This window comes from Brienomyrus brachyistius, chromosome 9, assembly GCF_023856365.1.
Source record: "Brienomyrus brachyistius isolate T26 chromosome 9, BBRACH_0.4, whole genome shotgun sequence".
NCBI classification, from domain to species: Eukaryota; Metazoa; Chordata; class Actinopteri; order Osteoglossiformes; family Mormyridae; genus Brienomyrus; species Brienomyrus brachyistius.
The window spans coordinates 13922497-13944986 of NC_064541.1; the positions used below are offsets into that span (position 1 = coordinate 13922497).

At 45.5% G+C, this 22490-nt stretch overlaps 2 protein-coding genes across 9 annotated transcripts; both read right to left on the reverse strand.

Moving 5' to 3' along the window:
* Positions 1 to 10095: 10095 nt before the first annotated feature.
* si:dkeyp-97a10.2 (T-lymphocyte surface antigen Ly-9) lies at positions 10096 to 12440 on the reverse strand. 3 transcript variants are annotated; one of them, XM_049026927.1, is made up of 5 exons: positions 12071 to 12440; positions 11468 to 11812; positions 11143 to 11373; positions 10872 to 10968; positions 10096 to 10615 (listed from the first exon to the last, which is right to left on the reverse strand). In XM_049026927.1, the coding sequence occupies exons 1-5, from the start codon at positions 12159 to 12161 to the stop codon at positions 10561 to 10563; spliced, it is 819 nt and encodes a 272-aa protein (XP_048882884.1). In that variant the 5' UTR covers positions 12162 to 12440; the 3' UTR covers positions 10096 to 10560. The 3 variants fall into 3 exon arrangements, with proteins under 3 accessions (XP_048882884.1, XP_048882883.1, XP_048882885.1); XM_049026926.1 differs by having other exon boundaries at positions 11143 to 11376; positions 12071 to 12428; XM_049026928.1 differs by having other exon boundaries at positions 11143 to 11376; positions 11468 to 12431.
* Positions 12441 to 18314: 5874 nt separating this feature from the next.
* LOC125749400 (uncharacterized) lies at positions 18315 to 20750 on the reverse strand. Of its 6 annotated transcripts, none has more exons than XR_007399871.1 (5): positions 20548 to 20750; positions 19596 to 20222; positions 18943 to 19164; positions 18776 to 18863; positions 18315 to 18580 (listed from the first exon to the last, which is right to left on the reverse strand). XR_007399871.1 is itself a non-coding variant. In XM_049026635.1 (5 exons), exons 1-4 carry the CDS (start codon positions 20157 to 20159, stop codon positions 18778 to 18780), a joined length of 696 nt encoding a protein of 231 aa, XP_048882592.1. In that variant the 5' UTR covers positions 20160 to 20739; the 3' UTR covers positions 18315 to 18580; positions 18776 to 18777. The 6 variants fall into 6 exon arrangements, 1 of the variants encoding a protein (XP_048882592.1); XR_007399872.1 differs by having other exon boundaries at positions 19596 to 20066; positions 20548 to 20747; XR_007399870.1 differs by having other exon boundaries at positions 18776 to 19164; positions 19596 to 19928; positions 20105 to 20250; positions 20548 to 20746.
* Positions 20751 to 22490: the final 1740 nt, after the last annotated feature.

Genomic DNA, 22490 nt, shown 5'->3' on the forward strand with positions numbered 1-22490 from the left:
CCAGACCCTTTTCTCTTTGTTGTGTGTTGCCTTCCGCTGCACTCTGTACGCGGGAAACACCAGGTGAGTGGATCTAGCTGCTATTCATCATATGTGTATAGGCGGAGTGTGAGACTATTTCTGCACTAAAAGATGCACGTGTCGGACTGAACACAGGCCTGGTGCTATGCGGTGTGGCTGCTGTGTCACACCACCTTGGAGGATTTGGGGAGTGGTTTCATGTGTGGGGGGCGCGGTGTTCTGCCTACCACCCCCTCGCACCTGTTTAAGTAATTATAAGGAACCTCATGTGGTCACTTTTGGAGTCCGGAGAGTGGACACGGGATTTCATGTTACACTCAAATCAGGAGTTTATGTGCACGTGTGATTTTTGTGTGCGTGTTTTGGGGGGGTGGGGGCGTGACACTCTGTGAGGGTGATAGATGGGATGAGTCGTGGCATTCGGTTCGAAGGGGCTGCCGCATGTGGGAGCAGGGCCTCTGGTGGCACTCTGGGGGGGGGGGGGGCGGGGTGGGTGGGGGTGGGGTTGAGTGCCTGTGGCTGTAGCATCCCACCAGGTGGGTGGGGTCCCATCAGTTTCACACTTAAGAGCATTTTTAAACCAGAGAGTGGGTATATTTGTATATTTTAAATTATGTAATGCTCACCAGTTATTTTTGCTAACAAATTAAGTATAATAGTGAACGGTTATAATAATTGAGTGAATTTTAATAATGATAATGCAATAGACTGTTGACTTATTTCCTCGTAAGTATGCTCGGTATCAGAAGACTGCTTTGAGCAGCAAGTGGACTGTTATCACAGGCGCTGTTGCTACAATTGCTGCACAGTTGTCGTGTCCCACGCTGTGCTCTTTGGTTTCCGTGGGCTGAGACTCGTACCCATGTCAATCCCAGGGCAGTCGGCGGCGTGTCTGTCCTTGGTGGGGGCAGCTTGCCATTTGGCTTACGTGTACATTTCTGTTTGCACTTCTGATCCTCCGGACAACAAACCCTGCGCATCGCTGCAGAACCTCACTTTACGCCCCCCCCCCCCCCCCCCCCCGTCCATGCTCAGTGTCTCTGAGTTGTTACCCGCTGCTTCATAAAGTGGAATGGGGCCGGTAGATTTCTGTCTGTTGGTAGTTATGAGTTTTTGCTGGAGTGCAGCAGGAACGCCGCCCAGAGAGGGCAGCGCAGCAGTGTGACCAGGTTTGGCGAGGAATGCCAGCCGCTGCCGGTTGGGAGGCGATGGTCCGGGACCCTGGTGAGAGGAAGTATGGATTTGGACATGGGAACATGGGACTGTGGTGATGCGATGTGAGGTAGCTTTGACCTGATATCACCGCCGGCTAGTGGCAAAGCTGTGTAGGTCCTTAAAAATCGTTCTGCTTCCCCATTGTCACTCCATACCTCGCTGCTAGACAGAATGGTGTGTTGGCGCCCAGGACGAACCCGCTTGACAGTTCCTTAGCCCAGATAAATATTTCGGTTGTTTTTTTTGGGGGGTGGGAATGAGCAAAGTCCACAGAAAGTGCCTTTCCTGATGCTGGTGCTGAAACACGAAACAAAAACGAATCAAAGAAGTCTTATTTTCTAACTGTCACAAGGCTGAGATGCAGGATTTAATGACGTTGCATAAATAAATATCCATACGAATGTGCATATGGTTACAGAAATGCCATAACGGTATGGTTAAGCTCTTTCATAGTTTATAGAAGTCAGGACCAAACGACAGGAAGGGGGTGGGGGGTAGGGGCGGACACTCACCTGACACTGCCTGGCCCTGGGCTGCTGAACTGAGTGTCACGAGGCCCGATCTGGACCCAAAGGAGCGGTACTGCGGCCGCCTTCGCTGTGCTCCGACGGAGGCATTTATTTGCTGTCATGTGACGTGCGCCCCTGTTTACGGGGGGCAGCAGCGGCGACTGGCTTTGCTGCACCAATCTGAGTTGTTCCTACTGTGCAAAGGCCTGATGACAGCCTGTCTCCGTTCTCTCTGCTTGATGCCCTGCAGTGTGTTTACCCCAGGCGTTGGGTCTGAGGGGGTCCCAACCCTGCCAGAAAGTAGCTCTTTTGGCTTGCATCTCATTGGCCAAATCATGTCATGTGAGTGCCCGTCGGTCCAAGACGTGATACCATAGAAATCTCGAAACACAGCACCTCAGTTACCTTGGTATGCTGCATCTATTTGAAATAAATATTGAGAGCGTAAATATTGCTTTGATAAGTGTAATGCATCTGATTATGAAATCATAAAAGCTATTTTACAATACGATTTTTATTTTTTTTTTTGTCTTAACACTCATCAGACTTTGGATTTTGGTCTACAATGAGCCTTTTTATTTGGTTGTCCTATTTAAACTTTGTCCTATTTTAACTATATATATTTACAGAATATTTTATGGTATTTATTGAGAATGTATGTGTGCAGCTGGAGTTTCTGGATATCAAGGCAGCACCTAGTTTGGAGGAGTGAGGTGGCTCCATGGTGAGGGTGAAAGGTCTGGGGCCAGGGCCTCTAGCCCCCAGGGCCCCGCAGAATGCAGGCACAGTAACGCCGTAATGATGGCCGGGGGCCAAGGGCAGACCCAGTGGTGTTACCCATGCGGGTCTCTGATTTTTAAGCCCCGAGTTTCCCCACCTCTGTCTTCAGGACAGCATCCCCCCCCTCCCAACTACAGCCTCCTGTCCTCACAGATATAAGAACTGACCCTCTTTATTCTCCTAAAAAAAAGGGGGGGGGGAGGGGCCTGCATTTGGGCTCGAACGCATTTGGATTTATCAAATCACATTGACTGAATATTGCGAAACTGACATTTTATCCCACCCCCTACCCAGAGCTGCTGAATGTAAGCAAAAGGTTAACTGGCCTAGGCTTGGAAAGCAGGAGCTGCAGTGGAGGTCAGGAGGGTGGGAGGTGCAGCACTGAGGCAGTGGGAGGGGCTGAAGGGCACGGGCTGGGAGTGTGGGGATCGCAGTGGAGGGGGGGAGGGGTGTATGTCTGCTCTGGGGAGAAGGACAAATGCAGCCATAAGACCTTGTCACACCTAAGTATCGCTCCACTCTAGTTTTCCATTTGCAACAGCCTTTACTGCGCAAAGACGAAGTATATAAACCCCATTCCACTGGAAAATTAGCCCCAGCCTTAATGTATTCGTATTGTTTTGCTTTTATTTATGACGTTCAAAGCCTCAGTTGGGTACAGAAAAAAAAACCTATTAACCCCACTGGTATTTTATTCTCCTTTCTTTAACCACTAACCAAGCTAGTTAGAAGTCAGGTGTGTGAAGTTGTAACCCTTTCTAAGCGTCATACGTGTTCCAGTCCATGGATGTGAAATGCATGATGTCCAATGGCTCTGAGTTATATTAGGGAGACCTGTGCCTGTATTATGAACTCTAGTATTGTCTTGAGCCCCTGTCCAGTTTCCCAGTCTTTCTGTTGGTTCTCACTTTCTCTTTGCTGGGAGATTGTAAATGGGAGACATGGAGTTCCCATCAGGACTCGCTGAAACCATGCCCCCCCCCCCCCCCCCCCCCACAAAAAACAAACAAACAAAAAAAAAAACGTATTTGTTACCATTTTGCCATCGGCATTCCAGCAACAAAATGCAAGAACAGGCGTACAGGTCGTTTTGGCCTCGGGGACATTCCCGTGTTGGCTAGTAGGGGGCAACTGTGACGCCTGAAAGAACCAACCCCATGCAAATGGGGGGGGGGGGGGAATTGAGCAACCTAGGATGGGTTGGTACTGTGCCACCAGCCATGGTGGTCTTGTCCATCCTGGGACACGCCTGTGGGCTGACAGCTACTGCCTGTTCCCTGGTTCCGTAGACGCCTGCTCCATAGATGCAAAGCACACCTGGCGTCCCTCCCTTAGAAACTCCTCGTACCTCCGTTCCAGCCCTATCTCTCATGATGCCTTGGAGCATGGGCAGGGGGAGGGTTAGGATGTGTCTGACCTGGTTTAGACTGCCTCTGAGAGAGAGGGGACCTTCCTGTCCCCCTTCCCAAAGTTTACTCCCTTGTACCCAGAGCGCCCTGGGGGGACTGCATGTCTCCAGCTCCCTCCACCTTTTCTCTGTACTTTTGCAAAGGTTCTCTGTTGTACCAACAGGTCTTTTATTTTGAAATGTCGTCTTTTGTTTTCTGATCATTTTAGGCTAATGGCCGTTAGTGTTGCTTTGCTTCAGTTTGAAGTGTAACTTTCACTAATACTTGCAATAAAAAGCTTTGCTTTAATTCATTTGGTATGTTTTTTTTTTTTCCTTTGTGTTTGTGTTAAATGCTATTTTATAATGGATGTTCACTGTCACAATGAATCTATCGTTGATACTTCTTGGCACTAAACAGCCGGGTCATGAGCAAGGCCCAAAACTTTTAAATGGTTCCGATAAACTTTTCCTCATTTTGCCAAACACACTTAAGTATATGAACTTGGAAACGTCTTAAAGAATATTGGGTCAACATATATAAAGAGGTGGTCTATGACGACAGGCTTCTAAACACACCCACACACACCTGATGGTTTGCACAGCCTTCAGGGCAGAGAGTACGCTGAGTGGGCGAAAAGAGGAGGTGCTTTGCCCATAGACTGTCCGGCCTGCACAGGTGCATCTAGGACTTTGTGCTTTAACTGTGCTTCTGGGGATTGAGTGTAAGCCTGGAATGGGACTAAAATTTCTCTGCAATAATAATTGGATTTCCTCTGGGTATTTTAGACTTTAGCCCTCCTCCCTCCACATTCAACTGTAACACGAATGCAATGTCAGTGTTAACTGTGGTCAGTCTGCATGTGTGTGATGGTCTGGCCACCCGGTGCATGCATGTGTATCAGCAAAGCAAAAACACTGCAGCCTTCACCCTCCAAATGAAATGGAACTAGTTTAGCAGAGTAAAACTGTGCAAAAATAGACTAAATAAGCGATGATTATCATACAATTGCCAACTTAACTTCCTCTGCATATAATTACTGTCCACCTTTAAAATTTGTGTGAGGCAGCCCTGACTGGGACTGACTGGCGACACTGCCAGTATTTTTGCCCTGACACTGAGTGCCAGACAGATGCCTCGTGGGGTCCTGGCATCCTGTGTGTCATTTGACGCAGTGGCTGACCTCCGTGGGTAGACGGGGGACTCAATTATACCACCCTGTCACCCCTAGTTAGTTCACCAGAGATCTCCTTGTAGGCCAAGGCCAAGCCCCACAGTCGCAGCCAAAAATAATCAGCATAGAAGGTATTCTGTCACAATAACGGGTCACAACCCAGCTTATATAACGCCTACATCATAGAAAATTCTGCTCTTTCTTTTCTTTCGATTACAGAGGGGATACGCTTCTCTTGACCTCCAGGGCAATGGCTAGAGAATCCTCTTCTACCTTGTCCGTTTAAAAAAAAAAATTGCATTATAATATTGCTATTAGAAGCCGTCACGTCAACGGCACTTATGCAGGACGGTCCCGTCTTGCGCCTGGCAAGTGCAGAATCTAACATGACATGCAGCTCCATCTCGTGCCAGCAGGTGGAGCAATTCAACCTGAATGGAAAGGAAAGCGCTCTACAGCATCCGAGTATCATCAGAGTTTTCTCCGTAACCGACGGAGAAAATCGTGAACGCCATGGCCCGTGTGATGTAGAATGGAGTGGCACGGGGAGGGGCTAATAAACGTGCCATAAATGACCCAAATAACCACTGTATTGCTATAAAGCCGTAAAGTCAGCCAGCATTTCACCTTTACCACTGGGTGTTGCCTAACTCCAGCAGCTGTTAGCAAAGTGAATCTTTCCTCAGAATCAATGGAACCAGTCTTGGAGGTCTTTACTGGCTTCAGACAATATAATTGGTTTAACTTACGGCGCCAAGCTGATCCTTTTATCCAAAGGTTACTTTACTGGAGTACTTTAAGGGTCCAAACATGTGTTACTCTAGAACTCAAAATTGCAACCTTCGAATTTCAAGTACCTTTCAGCCGTCACACTGCGACTTTCTGCTGGGTTATTCTGGGTAAATATGTCGTCTTCGTGGTTTCATGACTGCCAATCTTTGCTGTGCAAGTATGTACCTCCGAGTAATACTCTGTTCCTGTAATCGAAACCACAGCTGTAGGTAACTGTACCTATTAAGATATTTTTGTGCCATTGGGGTACATAAATGTTGCTTGTACCTTGGGTATGTTCCTCAGAGTCCATTTATATACCTTAAATTAGACTGAAAGGTACATTCACCTAAGGGTATAGCCCCAATGACAAGTAAAGGTACAAGTTGGTACTCTTCTTTTCTGACTGTGTCTAGAGCAATTCATATTACCGTAACTTTTTGTTATTTGTTACTCTGACTGGATGATTTTATAGGTAGCCACAAATCTAATAGCACAAAACTACACTACCATTCAAGCGTTCGCTTAGAAATTTCCTGGTTTTGCAGGAAAACACACATGAGCTGTGTTTGAATAGGAAATATAGCTAAATAAATAGGAAATAGTAATTTTTTGATAATAATTATGCTCTTCAATCTTTGCTTTTGTCAGAGTCCTCCGTTTGCAGCAATCACAGCCTTGTAGACCTTGGGATTTCTAGATGTCAGTTTGCTGAGTTAATCGGATGGGATTTCACCCCGCGCTTCCTGAAGCTTCTCCCACAAGCTGGATTGGCTTGACGGACACTTCTTACGTACCATTCAGTCCAGCTGCTTCCATAACAGCTTAGTAGAGCTGAGATCCGGTGACTGTGCTGGTCGCTCCATTATACACCAGAATACCAGCTGACAGCTTCCTCCCTAAATAGTTCCTGCATAGTTTGCAGCTGTTTGGGTCATTGTCCTGTCGTAGGATGAAATTGGCTCCAATTAGGTGCCGTCCACAGGGTATGGCACGGAGTTACGGAGTGATAGCCTTCCTTCTTCAAGATTCCTTTTACCTTGAACAAATCTCCCACCAAAGCAGCCCCAGACCATGACACTGCCTCCACCATGCTTGACAGATGTCATTAAACACTCCTCCAGCATCCTGTCATTTGACTTGAGCCTCACAAACGTTCCTCTTTGTAATCTGAACACCTCAGACTTAGATTAATCTATCCATAGCACTTTTTTCCAATCGTCCTCTGTCCAGTGCCCGTATTCATTTCCCCATCTCAGCCTTTTCTTTTTATTGGCCACTCTGAGATACGGCTTTTTCTTAGCTATTCTGCCTAGATGGCCAGCATCCTGGGGTTGCCTCTTCACTGTTGCTGCTGAGACTGGTCTTTTGCGGGTTATATTTATTGAAGCTGCCAGCTGAAGACCTATGAACCGTCTGTTTCTCAAACTACACACTCTAATATATTTATTCTCTCACTCAGCTGTGCACTGGGGTCTCCCACCCCCCTCCTCTTTCTGTTTCGGTTAAAGCCATTTTGCACCACTCTGTGAAGGGAGCAGTACACAGCATTGAATGAGATCTTCAGTTTCCTGGCATCTTCTCACATGGAATAGCCTTCGTTTCTCAGAACAAGAACAGACTGACGAGACTCAGAAGAAAGTTCTTTGTTTCTGACCATTTTGCGCTTGTAATCAAACCCACAACTGCTGATGCTCCAGTCACTTCACTAGTCCAGAGACAATTTTCATCTGTGCTAACATAATTGCAAAAGGGTTTCCTAGTGATCAATTAACCTTTTAAAATGATAAACTTGCACTAGTAAATACAAAATTCCACTGGAACACAGGGCTAATTGTTGCGGATAATGGGCCTCTGTACACCTATGTAGACATTCCATTAAAAACAGCCGTCTCCAGCTATAATACTCATTTACAACATTAACAATGTCTACACAGTATTTATGATCAATCTGATGTTATTTCAACTGGCAAAAAAACGTGCTTTTTCCAAAAGCAAGGAAATGTCTAAGTGGCCCCAAACTTTTGAACAGCAGCGCAGATAAAATGTTTTTAAATCATTCAGCTTCATTGCATGTAATCGACAATAAACGATCGACATGATAAGATATATATATTTTGGTCATACAGTATACTTCCCTTTGTGTTAATTGTACATTACTTTAAGGATTTATTGTGTATATGAGCATCGTCCCGCAGTTTCTTCAGAGTTTTATTCTCTCTGCCCCCGACTCCCGTAGCCTTTTTGGGGTCGTTTCCAGAATTGTTGTCAAACACAAGGAAACTGGGGGCCTTCATAATCAATTTTTATTATTTTAAGAAATGATGCACATCTTGTATAATGGTTTAATGATGCCTTTTGATTCATTTTAAATTTAAATAATTCATCAGTATGGCTACTATGATGGTCTGTTTTCCCGGCCTGTAACCCCCTGTGCTGTGAGCCAAGCTTGTCTTCACCTGTCAGCGAAAAGAGACTTTGCCCATGGGGATTAATAAAGTATCACTCTTCTGTTCTTACTTGCCCCCTCCCTCGGGCCCAGATCCAGTACTAGTGCTACTGACTTCTGCTCTTTACCAGCTGACCCACCCACTTGCATGACAATTTGAGGCAATAAGCCCTGGAATCTCCTCAGCATCCCATTGCTCTCTTCTCACCTTTTCCCCTCATTACACTTCAAAAGTTGCCCCACCGTTCCCGCCCTTCCTTTCTCCACGTTCTCCTCCTTTTCCTGCCATCCTCTCCGGACATCCAACCCCACCGAGATCCACAGGCTTGGCCAGATGCCAGATCTCCGCAACGTGACTCTCCGCGCGTTCCAACCTTCCTGCTTGAATTTCCGCTCGCTGGTTGAACTGGCTCTATTCAAACATGTTCTTCTCTGGAGGAAGTGGAACACAATACTCATAATCCAGCAGGAATGAGCAGACGGCAGGCTGATAAGATGAAGGAGAGGGTGAGATGAGGGTGGTCCCTTTCCCTTAATTCTACTTGCAAACCTCAGACCTGTGCAAGCGTGTAGGATGTGTATCAGCATCCAAGTACTCAGGATGACTGAGTCCAGCCTACTCTAACTCTATGGACCAAAACCCCATGCAACATACACCCCCTAGAAGCTGATATCCAAACTGCACTTCATAGGATGGACTTGTTTCATGCAGTACAGCAAATCCAGCAGCGCGGAGACTTACAGGGGAAATGATTCATGTGAGACCAGGTCAAGGCACAAGAACGCTTCTCTGTGCTGTTGGTTGTGTTACCATTGGGTTGGGACTGAGCTCCCTGCCTGAATATGCTGGCATTAGATTAGCTATGTATCAGCACGCTTCCGCGTGGTCCTCGTGTGATACTGAAGCCTGTCGGGGATATAGGCCACTAAACACGGCTGCCCAGCTGGAAGACGGCACTGCAGATCTGCTGGGTAGCCTATTCCTGGCTTGGTGAGTGGAGCTAATCCTGCTAAACAGCCAGCTTTCTCTCTATGTGGCCACACCCGAGGATGTGTGGACCATTACCCCAGAAAAAGCCCTGCAGCGTCATGGAGGAACCCATGGGAACAGGCGTGTTTTCGAAACTGCAGAACCTCGGTGTTTTCTCTGTGTCTGTCTGAGGCAGATACTGCAGTTCCTGCAGCAGCACCGGGCCTAACTGCCTCCACTGCAGTGCTCCCTGGAAGCTAGCCAGCAGCTCTGGGAGCCTAGTTCCTGCTACAACCCATCACTGGTGCCCTCCAAGCATCAGGACGTCCAGCTGCATTCAGTGAGGAGAATCCACGCATCCTGAGACTGTACAGAGCACTGAGGTAATTAGTTGTGCGGGTCAGAATGAGAATAGCCGTCTGGAGGAAGCCTTACTGCAGTGCCCTCCGCTGGTACGAAGATGCACTATTTTAAAAGTCTGTGAAGGAATTTTAAGCAAAGTGGGATGGTATAAATCAAGCTGTATATGTGTGCAAGCATTTGTCTGCCGTGCAAATGAAGGGCATCCTGTCCAGGGCTGTGCTGCCTGGGGTAGGACGCAGAATCACCAGCCCTTGTGTTGGGTAAGCAGTTGAAAGATGGATGGATGATTGGCTTCTAGAACATTCCTCAGATGTGACATATTTACCTGTTTAAGAACTCTGCTATACAAATACTTCATTATATGAAGCATATATTATTTCCAGAAATTACCTGCAAACGAGTTACTACTTTAATTATCACGTAGCCACAGGTAAGCAAAAGCCAGGGACACGAAATGCTTCTTATCATCTTCAGGTATTTATTATCTTACATAAAGGCTCCACTCAAAATAAATTCTAACCAATCTGGAGCAAGTTTACTGGAGTAATAAGGACGCTTTCTATTGGTCCCTTGCATAGCCCAATCCACAGCTCATTCATCACCACTCAATTTCTGTTTCAGAAATGCATTAAATCTGATGCATTTTTATAGCAATGTGGTATTGAAACAGAAAGATTTAATACATATTAAAGCAGGAAAGGCAGCATTTATACTTTGTATGGGGCCACTGCACAAAACACAGACATATTACAAAGAAATACTACTGCGTTAGGTGGGTGGCGGGGGGAGGCTGGGGGGGTTTCCCCTCATGAATCCGCGTATAGGTCAGTGCCCAGTGAGAAAAAAAACACTCCCAAAGAAAGCCATGAGTTTCCTGGAGTTCCAGGATGTTTGCCAATGACAGGAACGTTCGGGGCTCCTCACAGATGCTCTTCATGCAGCCTCTCCGCTCTGTTACTGAGTCTGCTGCGTCGCCTGGCGGGGCACAGGTGCCGATTTACTGTCAGGATTAAGGCCACCGTACACCTCAGATAAATTAACACACCTTTACATTGTTTCTGGGGGAAAAGGGAGTCCAGCACTGGCCACAGGCAGCTACTCATTTATTATTAAATACTTCCATAAAAACCACTTTGTAATACCAAACCCGTGAAACAAAACTGATTTTTCAGGCAAATTTCCAGTTGTTTTTAGGGGAATTCTGGGTGGGAGTGTTGTAGACGTACCCTACCTCCACATGTAGTAAGTGAAGATGCCGACACAGATGAGAAGGACAGTGAGGGAGATGGTGACCGCAAGCGTACTGCTTCCTTGCCTCCTACAGGACTCTGAGACAGGGGGGCAAATGGGTGGCCGCAGTTCAGTGTCCGGCCACACAGGGGCAGTCACATACACATAAATATACACACACATGCATACACAAGTACAATTCGTATCATGCGGCAAACACACAATGTGTCTTCTGTACAGGATTGGCAGAGAAATTGCCTGGTGTACACCACCTGCCATAAAGCTGGCTGAGTCCTTTCCAATACTGTTACTGACGACACAAGTAAAGTGTCCACATGGCCCAGAAGACAGGTAGAGCACCCGATTGTCAGCTGACAGGTACCCCAACTCGTGTGGGACCGTCTGCTCTTCATGTAGCCAGTCGAAATGGAGGTCTGTGCCCAAGGCCTCACAGTGTAGGGAGGGGTGGGACATGTTGATCGACGTGGACACCTGGCTCACGGCTTCTGGTGGGCGAGTGGGAGGGGGTGAAAAAGGATTTTAGGATTGTAGTCTTATGATATTTGCTAGTCTAAGCACTACTGACATTTAGCTTACTGTACTCTCTCACGAGGCAGCTGGCGTTGTGTAGCTCATTGGTCTGGTTCATCACTGAGATGGTGTAAACACCACAGTCCTCCTCCCTGAAGTCTTTCACGGTCAACGTCGCCCCCCCGTCATCCACGCTCATGCGTGGGTCTGCATTCTGACCTGGGAACTCCGCCACCCTGACCTTCGCTAGACCCGCCCGGTTCTCTGCATCTCGCTCCCACATCACTTTGGTGATCTGCTCTCCAGTCTTCTTGGAAATCTGGGCCTTCAGCACCAGGCTACTACCCGGAATCACGTGCAGAGGTTGCCGAGTCTGGATATAAACTGTTAAGCAGAGGCACTGCGGAGACACTGAGAGGAAAGCCATTGCTCACATAAATACTACGTTCAATTAAGGAACACCCAGCTTGGCTCTCGAATAATCGGAAGCCTTTCCATCTACCAAAGCAGTTAGACTGACCGTCCTATAATAAAAGTAAAAAAAAAACTTAAAGAAATACATACTGCTTGTTTCCGAACTAATCGCCCCTGAGAGAGCCCATAATCGATTAATCGAGTGGCTACAGTAGTTACAATGTGCAATGAAAAAGACAGAAAAGCAACACTCACAAAGCGCAAGAAGGAGTACTTCAGTCCACGTCGGATTCAGCGCCATGACCCCAGGAACTCGGCGAGAAAATCGTATACACTTCGCTTGCATCGGAGTCCGGTATAAGGAAATCACTAGGCGCGCCCTTTGTGGGACTTTCAGTGTGCTCACCTTTGCGCGTTCCCGAGGGCGATTCCACACGTCCAGAGTTTTGTCGTACTCACTTTTTCTCCGATCTTAGGCTGCACCGAAAATGGTTAATAAGAGGAGGAGCTGAAGTGGCCCAGGTACTTCTGTAGGATTAACAAAAAGAAGTGCCGCTTCCCTTCCTTCCTTGAGTGAATGATAGGCGCGCCGCATAGTTTTTTAAGGACCGCGTTTTCCCTTTCCTGTGCTGCCCTTTCAGTGGGCTTTGTTTGTTTTTATTCATATTGAGAGATAAGAATTGACATTCCCCACCCGTGCCGATAGCTTCGTAACAAATAGCCTATTCAACTAATTTGTCACCTTGTCAAAAGCATAAACGCGAAATAATAGACTAAACAACAGATTAAAACAAGTGAAAAATACGATTTGGCTAAAATAAATAAATAAATAATGAAAACTTGATTCATAACCAAAATAATCAAAGGGTACTTTGCATGGCTAAATTGTGTGCAATAAATGACGACGTTGTATCATCTGTATTTGTAGATTTTAATATTTTATTGTGCAAATAGTTTGCATATACAAATAGATACAAGATCGTGCACATGTGCAGGACCTATACCGGGCTGCTGAGAACGAGAAGACGAGTTTGCGCTGTTGTTCGCGCCGCTTTAAAAGAAATATAGCAAAGACGGAAATTCAATGTCTAATTAACTCGAAGAGCCACCGCGTAAAATGCATTCAAAATAAATCTAAAAGTAATGTGTGTGAGCATTTCGTTGTAATTAATGTGGATGGATAGGATGTGAAATTTTAATTAGTGTCGAGGACTGGATGTGAAATATACAAAATTACTGCCCCCACTGCTTTAAAGTGAAATGTAAATCTAATCCAAAATTCTACGTAGGCTGTGTCTCAAGACAGGCACACTTCATACATGTAGCACAAATATACATGTGCATATATTTACACAAATAAGAAAGCAATATATATGCATGCATGGACCCCTATATAGCAAAGTTTCCCAATAATTTTATTTATTTAAGATTAGTTATAGTTATAGTTGCGAGTTCTAACTGAATAATGCAAAATAAATATGTCTGGGGAAAAGTACCAAGAGAGTAATATGATGATTAAGATATTCAGTGGCTAATAGGCCTGTGGACATGTACACAGTTGTACACTGTACTGTTGGTGAACGCGGGAATGGGGTTGGGAGCGCTTTTCGTGCACGCGGGGATGGGGTTGAGGACGGTTTAGATGTTCATGGAGACGGATGGGGATATAGATAGATATCCCCATGCAGCTCTCTAATCCTCATTTCCATTTCATACTTGTACTGGGCCAAAGCTATTCCATAAAAAAGCTTTTGTATTATAAGAATACAGGTTTTTTTCTTTTTAACAAATAGGCCACTGTGCTTTAAAAAATGTGTCAGCCAAAGGAAAGCTTTGGTTCGTGGACGAGAGTATTAAAGAACAGTTTGCCTTTCTAAGGGGAAAAAGCATTTTATAACATTTTATAACTTCATATACATACAATATAATTCCACAGTCATTACACGAATAATTATCTTATAAAATATCTTATAAAAAGACACTATTAGAAACATGCAGTCATTTAGGTGACCCTGACGAGGCATCGTTTTCCTTTGTTACCAGCAGATGGCAGCAATACCCCGGAATTATCTTGAGCATTGCGATACGCTTTAAAGCGGCCCTATTATCATCATTTTTACTGTTCTTTATTTTATTTTGGGGGTGTACGGGAGTGGATTTACATGCTTCAATGTTCCAAAACATATTCTTTTTCTCATACTGTACTTCTCTCTTCGCTCTCTATAACACTGTCTGAAAGGCTCTGTTAGAGCTTTAAGCCCCACCCCCAATGAGCCCACTGTACTCTGATTGGTCAGCTTGCCCTACACGTTCTGCCCTTGTCTTGCAGTCTGTAGACAGATCCTTGCATGTAGACAGCCAATAAATATTGTGTTACGGGATGACCTCACCATGTCATGGAAGTAGAGGCTAGAATTTCAGTGAGGCGTTTCAGACATATTAGAGAAGAGTGATGTCTGTGGTAAGAGTTGTACTTTGGGTCGCAAGACTGCAGACTGTCCACATGCACAAAATTCCATATAACACACTAGAAAAGAGAATTGGAAAATCATAATAGTGCCCCTTTAAAGCGTTTGTGTATTTTTGCACAGCAAAAGGTTGTCCGATTAAGCATATATATGCAGTAAAGCAGCAGATCTTCTTGTGTTCGCGAATCATTTCCTCTGACCTGATATTTGTAGTCTAAGCACTACTGACATTTAGCTTACTGTACTCTCTCACGAGGCAGCTGGCGTTGTGTAGCTTATTGGTCTGGTTCATCACTGAGATGGTGTAAACACCACAGTCCTCCTCCCTGACGTCTTTCATGGTCAACGTCACGCTCATGCGTGGGTCTGCATTCTGACCTGGGAACTCCGCCACCTGACCTTCGCTAGACCCGCCCGGTTTTATGGATCTCACTCCCACATCACTTTTATCTGCTCTCCAGTCTTCTTGGAAATCTGGGCCATCGGCACCAGGCTACCACCCAGAATCACGTGCAGAGGTTGCAGAGTCTGGATGTAAACTATTAAGCAGAGACACTCCAGAGATACTGAGAGAGAAAGCCATTGCTCACAAAAACGCCATGTTTAAATATAAAATAGCCAGCTTGGCTCTCAAATAACCGGAAGCCTTTCCATCGAGTCTCCCTGTTTTCTCTTATACAACCATCAATATGCCAGCCTCACACTGGTGTTTTGTTCGTTTGATGATTTTTGATGCAAAAGCCTTTCATGGGAATCTATTTGTGTGCTTTCTTACTGTAACTGATCTGCCCTCACTGCTGTGTGTTTCTAGTCACCCAAAGGAGATTTTCTGTGGCATCTCTGCAAGATAAGGTGCAGCAAGTCATTCGCATAGTTAGTCGTGTACAAGCAGGACTTTTGGAAAAAGAAAATCAATCGACTCTAGCGTTATGGAAACACAATAGCAGAGACCAGAGAAATGTAATCCAGCCACTGACACACCCATTCATCTCCAAGGAAGAAATGTGACTGTGGTTGATGAAGGACTCGGAAAATTGTCGGAAAAGACAAGATGAAGAAGGTTGCGCCAATATTCGTGACTGTAAGCGATAGGCACAGCTGACCCTTATTACATCTGAGGGCAGCATGTGGCTGGGATCCGAAGGTCACTGGTTTGAGCCCCAGCCGTGGCACACCTGTGGGCCCTTGAGCAAGGTTCTTAACCCCCAGCTCCCTGGGTGCTGCTTCAGGCAGCTGACGTTTGCTGCCAAGCTTTGCTCTCGCCTGCAGAGAGGGAGCAAAGTGGGGCTGGTGACAAGAGAACTTTCCCAGGGGGATCAATAAGAGTATGGGGGGGGGGGGGAAATCTCTGATTACTCAAATTGAAATAGTGCCAGTCTGATGAGGATGCAGAGGGTGTGGAACATTCGGGGAAAGGTGCTCTGACCCAAATGCCACTGGTTAACAACTAGCTGAGGTTGACATCAGGCCAGCCTCGAACCCATAACAAAAGGGAGTCTGAAACAGTGGCTAACCACTCAATTAGCTCATTAAACTACACAGCAGCACAGGGTGCAGAAAAACACACTAGGGACTAAGGGCTACAAGAGAGGAGGGAAACGGGCTGGCCAGTGACACCTGCTGGCCAAACGGGGTACAAGACACATGGGACAGAGTCAGATCTCAACCTACCACCCAGGGTGCAGTAACTGTGGGCCAAACTCAACCATCTGAAGGAAATCTGCTAATATCGAAGCAGAAGCAAACTCAGGAAGCTGAGGTTAACAGGCATGCTGGCAGGTGTTAGTTATTTTTTGTCTCCGCCCCTAATGATCCCCGGGCCGTGACGCTCATTTTTCATGTCACAGGCTGGACCACCTGACACTCTGCAGATGAATCTGTCCACTTTACTTGGCGCCCAGCCCTGCAGTAACCAGATCTTCACACAAATCTTCTGTCACTGTTCAGTGTAATTTAGGAAGAACACGGCCTGTGACATATCGGGAGGGAGAGAGGAAACAGAGTAGGGGCATGTGCTGGGGCTGGCGAGACACCCACCTGGGAATTGAATTTGATTTGTTTCGTTTTGATATGTTTCCCAAACAGCCTGCCATGCCTGAACCTTTACGTCAAAGAGAGCGTGTGGTATGCGGGGGTGCGCTAAACAGAGGTTGATCTCTGCACGTGTTTGCATAGTGTGGGGGTTGAGGGCATATTGAACGGGGTTTCGGTAATTCACATGTAGTCAGATGACTTTTCAGTCTTAGTGGCTGAGGGTGAGGATTTTCAACACCTACGCTACTATGGGTGTGGATACCGAGCCACCGAGTGACAAGTAGCCAATGGTCAAGACCGAACTGGCTTGATGCATCATGTAGGAATCAGCCAACAGGCTCATCCTGTCCGTGTCAGGGTCGGCACCCGGGTGTCCCAGTCGTTCCTGTCTTCCCCTGTTGTCAGTCTGAAGTATTTCCTCTGCTTCCCGTCAGCTGCATGGCTCAATGAACTGAACATGCAACTGCCTGTTAACCACTCTGTTACTATATGTGTTCGAATCCTCCCTCCTCTTCCTTATTCCCCTGTGTTAGGTTCTGTTTTCCTTATTTCATTTTCAGTTCCTAGTTTCCCTGTTTAGTTTCTGATTAATTATTAGTTTCATCTATGGCCTGTTTTCCCCAACCCTTGTTAATTAGTCTCACCTGTCCTGTGTTAGTCTCGTTAGCCCTTAGTATTTAAGGCCCTGCCTCTGTTCAGTTCCCCAGTGGTTCGTTGATTGTTGGATGTCTGTATGTTACTTGTATATAGTTCTTTGCCAATCTGCTCCTGGTCCCTGATCCTTTGTTGTCTACCTTGTTATCCTTTTAGTTTTTTTTGACCCCTTGAGGTCTGTTTTCGTTTCTTAATGTTTTCAGTTTTTGTTTCAGTTAAACCTTTGTTGTCCTGTGCAACTGCCAGTGGGTCGTCCACCTTCCTATCTGCCTGCACCATGCCACGCTCTCGCAACGAATCTGCCCGGATCTCACACATTCCGAAAATGGGGCGGTAACACAGCTCAGTGCCGTCGGAGTTGTCTGATAAGACTGATTAGGGTTATGAGAATATCTTGTGCAGGAAGCAGGCTCAGTTTAAAGCCCTTTCTTGTGGGGTTCTCTGCTGCATAATGCTGTTCCTGTTAGCTCAAACTTTGTGCACGGTCTGTTGCTCAGGATAGATTATCCACCTAGAAATAAGTGGAGCCCTTCCAGGACGACCTTCTAGACCAGGGGTGGCCAGTCTTCTTCAGGAAGGACCAGTGTGTATGCAGATTTTTGGGATCTTTTAGCTGAGCTGATCAAATCCAGATGTGAGGATTCTTCAGCCAATCAGTCCTTTGATTAGCAATCTAATTAGGGTGTGGCAGCAAAAATCTGTGCATACAACACCTGTTTCTCAACCTGGTCTTGGGGGGATACCCCAGAGCATCAATGTTTTTACTCCATCCCAGTTCCTTACCAGCAGTCCACATTTTTGCTCCCTCCTTATTCTAGATCATTCTCTCGCACTCCTCTGCCTCTTGATAGTCAGAAGCCAGTAACCTTATTTAGGTAAACAAGTCCCAGTCGACTGTGAGTACAGGGACTTTTAGAGAGATTCTCAGTTTTCACTGATTGTGCTTCGGAAAGCTAAATGCGAAGCTGCATCCTAATTGGCTGATGTCTTGGCATAACAAGGTAACGGCATGATAGAAAGAGGAGCAGAGAGTCTAGCTGTCAGCGATGAAATGCGATTCTCATTTTTACTTTTGCTTTAGGTGCACCTGGGGGTTTTCATTGTCGGGTGGCAGGAAGCGAAATCTGCAAGTACAAGTGTTTTTGCAGTGTTTTTTAAGGATTTCCTTCACACATGCCTAACCGTGATATGGGCTGTACTCACAGAACCAGAAGAATATTCTCAGGAACTGAAATGAAAATAATTTCTCTATTAAAAACACACTTCAGAACAAAAAAAGAGTGTTTTTGGATTATATTACTGGAAAAATCAGGACCTACAAAGATAGATACAAATGTCTCGTGTAATTATGAAAATATTTTTTATAAACACAGGCAAAATACATCTTTATTACACCATGGTAGTAAAAATGTCACAATTAATATTAAGATAACAGTTTCTGCATTACTGTGACAGAGACCTCAGTTGTTAGGTTGTGGTCATCGTCTGCATGGTCCCAATGGCACTGTGCTGATGGACGCTATCATTTGGCACATGACCCTGTGAGTGTCAATTAATAGAGCTAGATGATTGGCTGGGAGGGACACCCTGTTGCCTCAATTTAAATAGCCTGCAAATTGGAAAAGAAAAATAAATACATCTGCAATTCTGAGTTTCCTGTGGTGGTAATCTGTTTCATAATAAAAGTATGGCTATAATGCAACGAAGGGTATTTAAAAAGAGATTGGCAGTTTGATCTATGGTTGTACCACATTAGCAACAGAAGAGATGAAGTGTATATAGATATCATTAAAAAAATATTTACCGCTAGAGGCAGATAGCAAAGGACAGGGCCACCAGGACCCAGATCCAGCCGCTGCAGGTAAGCCCGTCACAGGATGCTGAGATGACACCTAGGCTCCAGTAGATATGGTAAAATCAGATCATTAACAAAGCCCTGCGATCCAGGTGATGGTGGATCTGGGGGCTCACCTGTGATGTACTGGGTTACACTGGAACCCTGGCTGCTGTTCACTATACAGGTGTAGTTTGACCCTTTCTGTCTGGACAGAAAGAGTCTCCTGCCGTCCGCAGAGAGGACACTAGCGTTGTTGGACACGTCCACCCCGTCCACTAGCCACACGAACCCAGGCATGTCCCACCGCGTGAGGGGCACGTCGCAGTAGAGCGAGATGGACGCTTCTGGTGGCGTAACTGAGAGGGGAAGGCAAACGAGAGATGGGCACCAGATCTCCTGCTTTGGTGCCTCCTACCAGCTCATTACAGCCTTAGGCTGAAGGGGGGACACTGTAACCCACTGTTCACACACATGACTCACCGCTCCTCAATTAATCGTTTAATTAGCTAACCGTTGGTACGGTGGAGGAGCCACGACGGGCTATAATTGAAATGCTGCTCTGTTGACATTTATGCGCATGGCTGTTGTAACATAGAGTCGTAGCATAGGTTGCACGTCGTTATTAGAGAAACAAGGTCTTAACTAACTCTCACGCCTACCCTGGGGTCAAATTGACCCCAAATGCACATGTCAGGTGACTTCTCATAGTAATATGATTATTGCAGGAGCTAACTAACTAGGTATGTGCTCATCAAACGCAACCACCAGAGTGATCTGTCCAACTCACCAGCTTCTTTTACGGTCCGTCTATCAATGTATTCTTTCCCGTTTTTGTCAGTCACAGTCACAGTATAGATTCCGTAGCCTTCCTTGTTCAGTTCAGTAACTCTCAGTAGCGTTCCCTGCTGGTCCAGGGTCACATGCGGCTTGAGGTTCCTCTTGGGATATTCGGCTATCTTGTCTCTAAGGTTCCCTCTCTGCCTCTCCCACGTCACCATTGAAACCTCATGTCCTGGGGTTTTGTTGACTTGAGCTTCCAGAACCAGTGTTTGACCCAGGGCAACAAGGACGGGGTCCCCATTTAGCAAGAGGACAGACATGCAGTGGTGCAGACCTGGCACTGGAAGGAAGCACTGCAAGTCATAACTGCAAAATGCACTGAAACCGGCTGAACATCAGAGCTCCAAGTTCAAACATCCAGTGAATCTGAACCATTAGCAAGGTTCCATCTTACATCATTCGCAAAAGTGCAGGCACCCTAAATGCGGAATGAGAGAGAAAGAGAGTGGGACTCACCCAGCGAGGTGACACTAATCATAAACACTAAATATACTGGGTGGACTCCCATCATGCAATGAGGCTTCACTACTAATGGTCAGGATGCTGGGGTCCTGTCACAGAAATATCGCGCGTCCTGGAGAACAGAGGGGAGCCACATGGGGCTGAGAGACATAAACATCAGCCCCACATTTTTCCGGGTCAGTGCAGTGTGAGCATATAAAGGTATTTTAAACGATAAAATATAGACAGCGTGCTTTTAACATAATTAATAGATGTTAGGACTGCTTCCCTTCGTATCATATTTTTAAATTGTAGAAGATCATTCGCGGCACATTTGTTGCAAACCAGCTCGGCTTTACGTCACATTTACCAAAACGTCCTGTATTCAGTCACTGCTCACTAGCCCTGCGAAACTACAGTCTAAAAGTGAACGAGGTTTAAAGAGGAGTTAGTCTTACCTCAGCCTTACGCTGTCTTTACAAAGCAGTCACAGTGAGCCGAGGGCAGCTATAATAAAACCGAAAGACCGATAAACATGGAGAGAGAGAGAACAAAAACACTGACGTGTGGAGGAGTGGCTAAGGGGGCCGACTTTGCGGTTTTTTTTAGAGTGCGTAATTGTCTTTTCCCGTGTAGAATTTATATGATTCAATGACATCCATCTGCTGTCCCTACTGGGACCTGAAAGGCAGAAGGGCTTTGAACTCTAGCGCCTCCAGCTGTGTTACATTATGCCGCCCCTCCCTGGTGAAAAAAAAAACCCGCTAAGAACCAGCTTATGCTGGTAGCTGGTGTTTGCTGTTCTATGGGGTTTTAAATGGTCTTAGATGTTTACGTTCTATCCCTTGCTGCTTTTTGATTATTTTTTTTTATCTTTCATTGTTCTATTTGGTCTTAGTGGTATGGAGAGCTAAATCAGCTAGAATGACCTTTATAAACTGGTATGATTAGCCTAAACATAAAACCATTATGCAAAAACGATGCCTTAAGCTGGGTGACTATCATACAGTAAATTCCACAGCCCACATGAATTCTGCGGAAAGTGATACAAGCTGATATGTGGAGGATTTAGGTCACCTGGTTCAAAAGCTGCTCCCATAACATGATTTGACTGTAATTTTCTTAGTGACCAATATCACATTGCCTGGCAAACCTCAGCTTTCTAGCTTCGCTGGATGATATTTGTTCGTTAGGGTGGCTCTTTGGAAAAGATTAACATTACAGTTCACCCCCTCTCAGGTGAACAGCCGAAGGGCTCAGTTTGTTCCATAAACAGTTGCTGGCTGAGAATTTCCTGTTTTTACAAAAAAAATGTACGCAGAAGAGTCTGACACATGAATGAGGTTGGGTGCACGTCACCTTGGTTAGATGTTTTTGCAGAGAGTTGGAAAATCATCATTTGACGGCTTATTTACTGGTCCAATTATGTTTGTAAATGATTCCATAAAACAACCCATCTTGTGTATGAAGAAAATAGACAGTGGCATGCGTGAGTGTACATGGTACTTGCTGCTTTTGATGGAAATACATTTCTGTTGTCTGGCTGTTTTCAGTGGTTGGAGGGAACGTACATCCTGCCATTATTTAAAGGTTAAATTTGAGGTTAATTTTAGTGTCCGAAGAGCAAGGTCCCAAACAAAAATATACAGCGTTAGGAAGGAAAACTTCAAAGGTATGAGACTGAAACTAGAAACTAGAAACTGGATGGAGTTAAACAGCAAAACTGTTGAAGAGGCATGGGGTTGTTTAAAAGCACATAGTTGCAAGTGCAAGAGGACTTCATACCTGTTTACAGCGAAACTAAATCTAGGAAACTGCAACCTGGGTGGTTTACTGAGGAAATTAAGAATAAAGTCAGGAGGAAAAGGGCTCTGTTCCACAAATGGAAAACAACAAACGATTTCAAAATAAAGCAGGAGTATCTAAGTCTAAGTTGAGTTAAAAAAATAACATTAGACTCGCTAAGAGGAATGTAGAAAGGAAGATTGCATTGACGGCTAAAGATGACATTAACAGTGTCTTCCAATATTTTACACTCTAAAAGCTGAAATCACTCATTTGTAGGATAGTAAGGGCCTTATAACTGAAAATGAAACTGATATAGTAAATGAGTTTAATGATTATTTTACATGGGTGTTCACAGTAGAGAACATTAGTAACTTACCAGCATTTAGTACAAATACAACTTCATCTATGACCATTATATGTACAATCATGGCCAAAATTGCTGGCACCCCTGGAATCTTTCCAGATATTTGGAAGCTTTCTGACACTGAGCCCTACATTGCGCCCCAAAATCCTTTGGTAGCCTTCTGATTTCATGATGCCTTGCACACAGTCAAGGCATCCAGCGCCAGAGGCAGCAGAACATCCCCAAAACATCTTAGAACCTCCACCATGT

What these genes read in the sequence shown, in the direction of transcription:
- si:dkeyp-97a10.2 (XM_049026926.1), bottom strand. Translation starts at nt 12,161, where the DNA reads ATGCAAGCGAAGTGTATACGATTTTCTCGCCGAGTTCCTGGGGTCATG. An exon ending in CTGCCTCGTGAGAGAGTACA is followed by an intron (nt 11,377 to 11,467) that starts GTAAGCTAAATG and finishes CTCGCCCACCAG; the next exon opens with AAGCCGTGAGCCAGGTGTCC. An exon ending in CTCAGCCAGCTTTATGGCAG is followed by an intron (nt 10,969 to 11,142) that starts GTGGTGTACACC and finishes CCCCTGTCTCAG; the next exon opens with AGTCCTGTAGGAGGCAAGGA.
- LOC125749400 (XM_049026635.1), bottom strand. Translation starts at nt 20,159, where the DNA reads ATGATGGGAGTCCACCCAGTATATTTAGTGTTTATGATTAGTGTCACC. An exon ending in GATTAGTGTCACCTCGCTGG is followed by an intron (nt 19,929 to 20,104) that starts GTGAGTCCCACT and finishes GCTTCCTTCCAG; the next exon opens with TGCCAGGTCTGCACCACTGC. An exon ending in TGTAACCCAGTACATCACAG is followed by an intron (nt 18,864 to 18,942) that starts GTGAGCCCCCAG and finishes ACTGGAGCCTAG; the next exon opens with GTGTCATCTCAGCATCCTGT.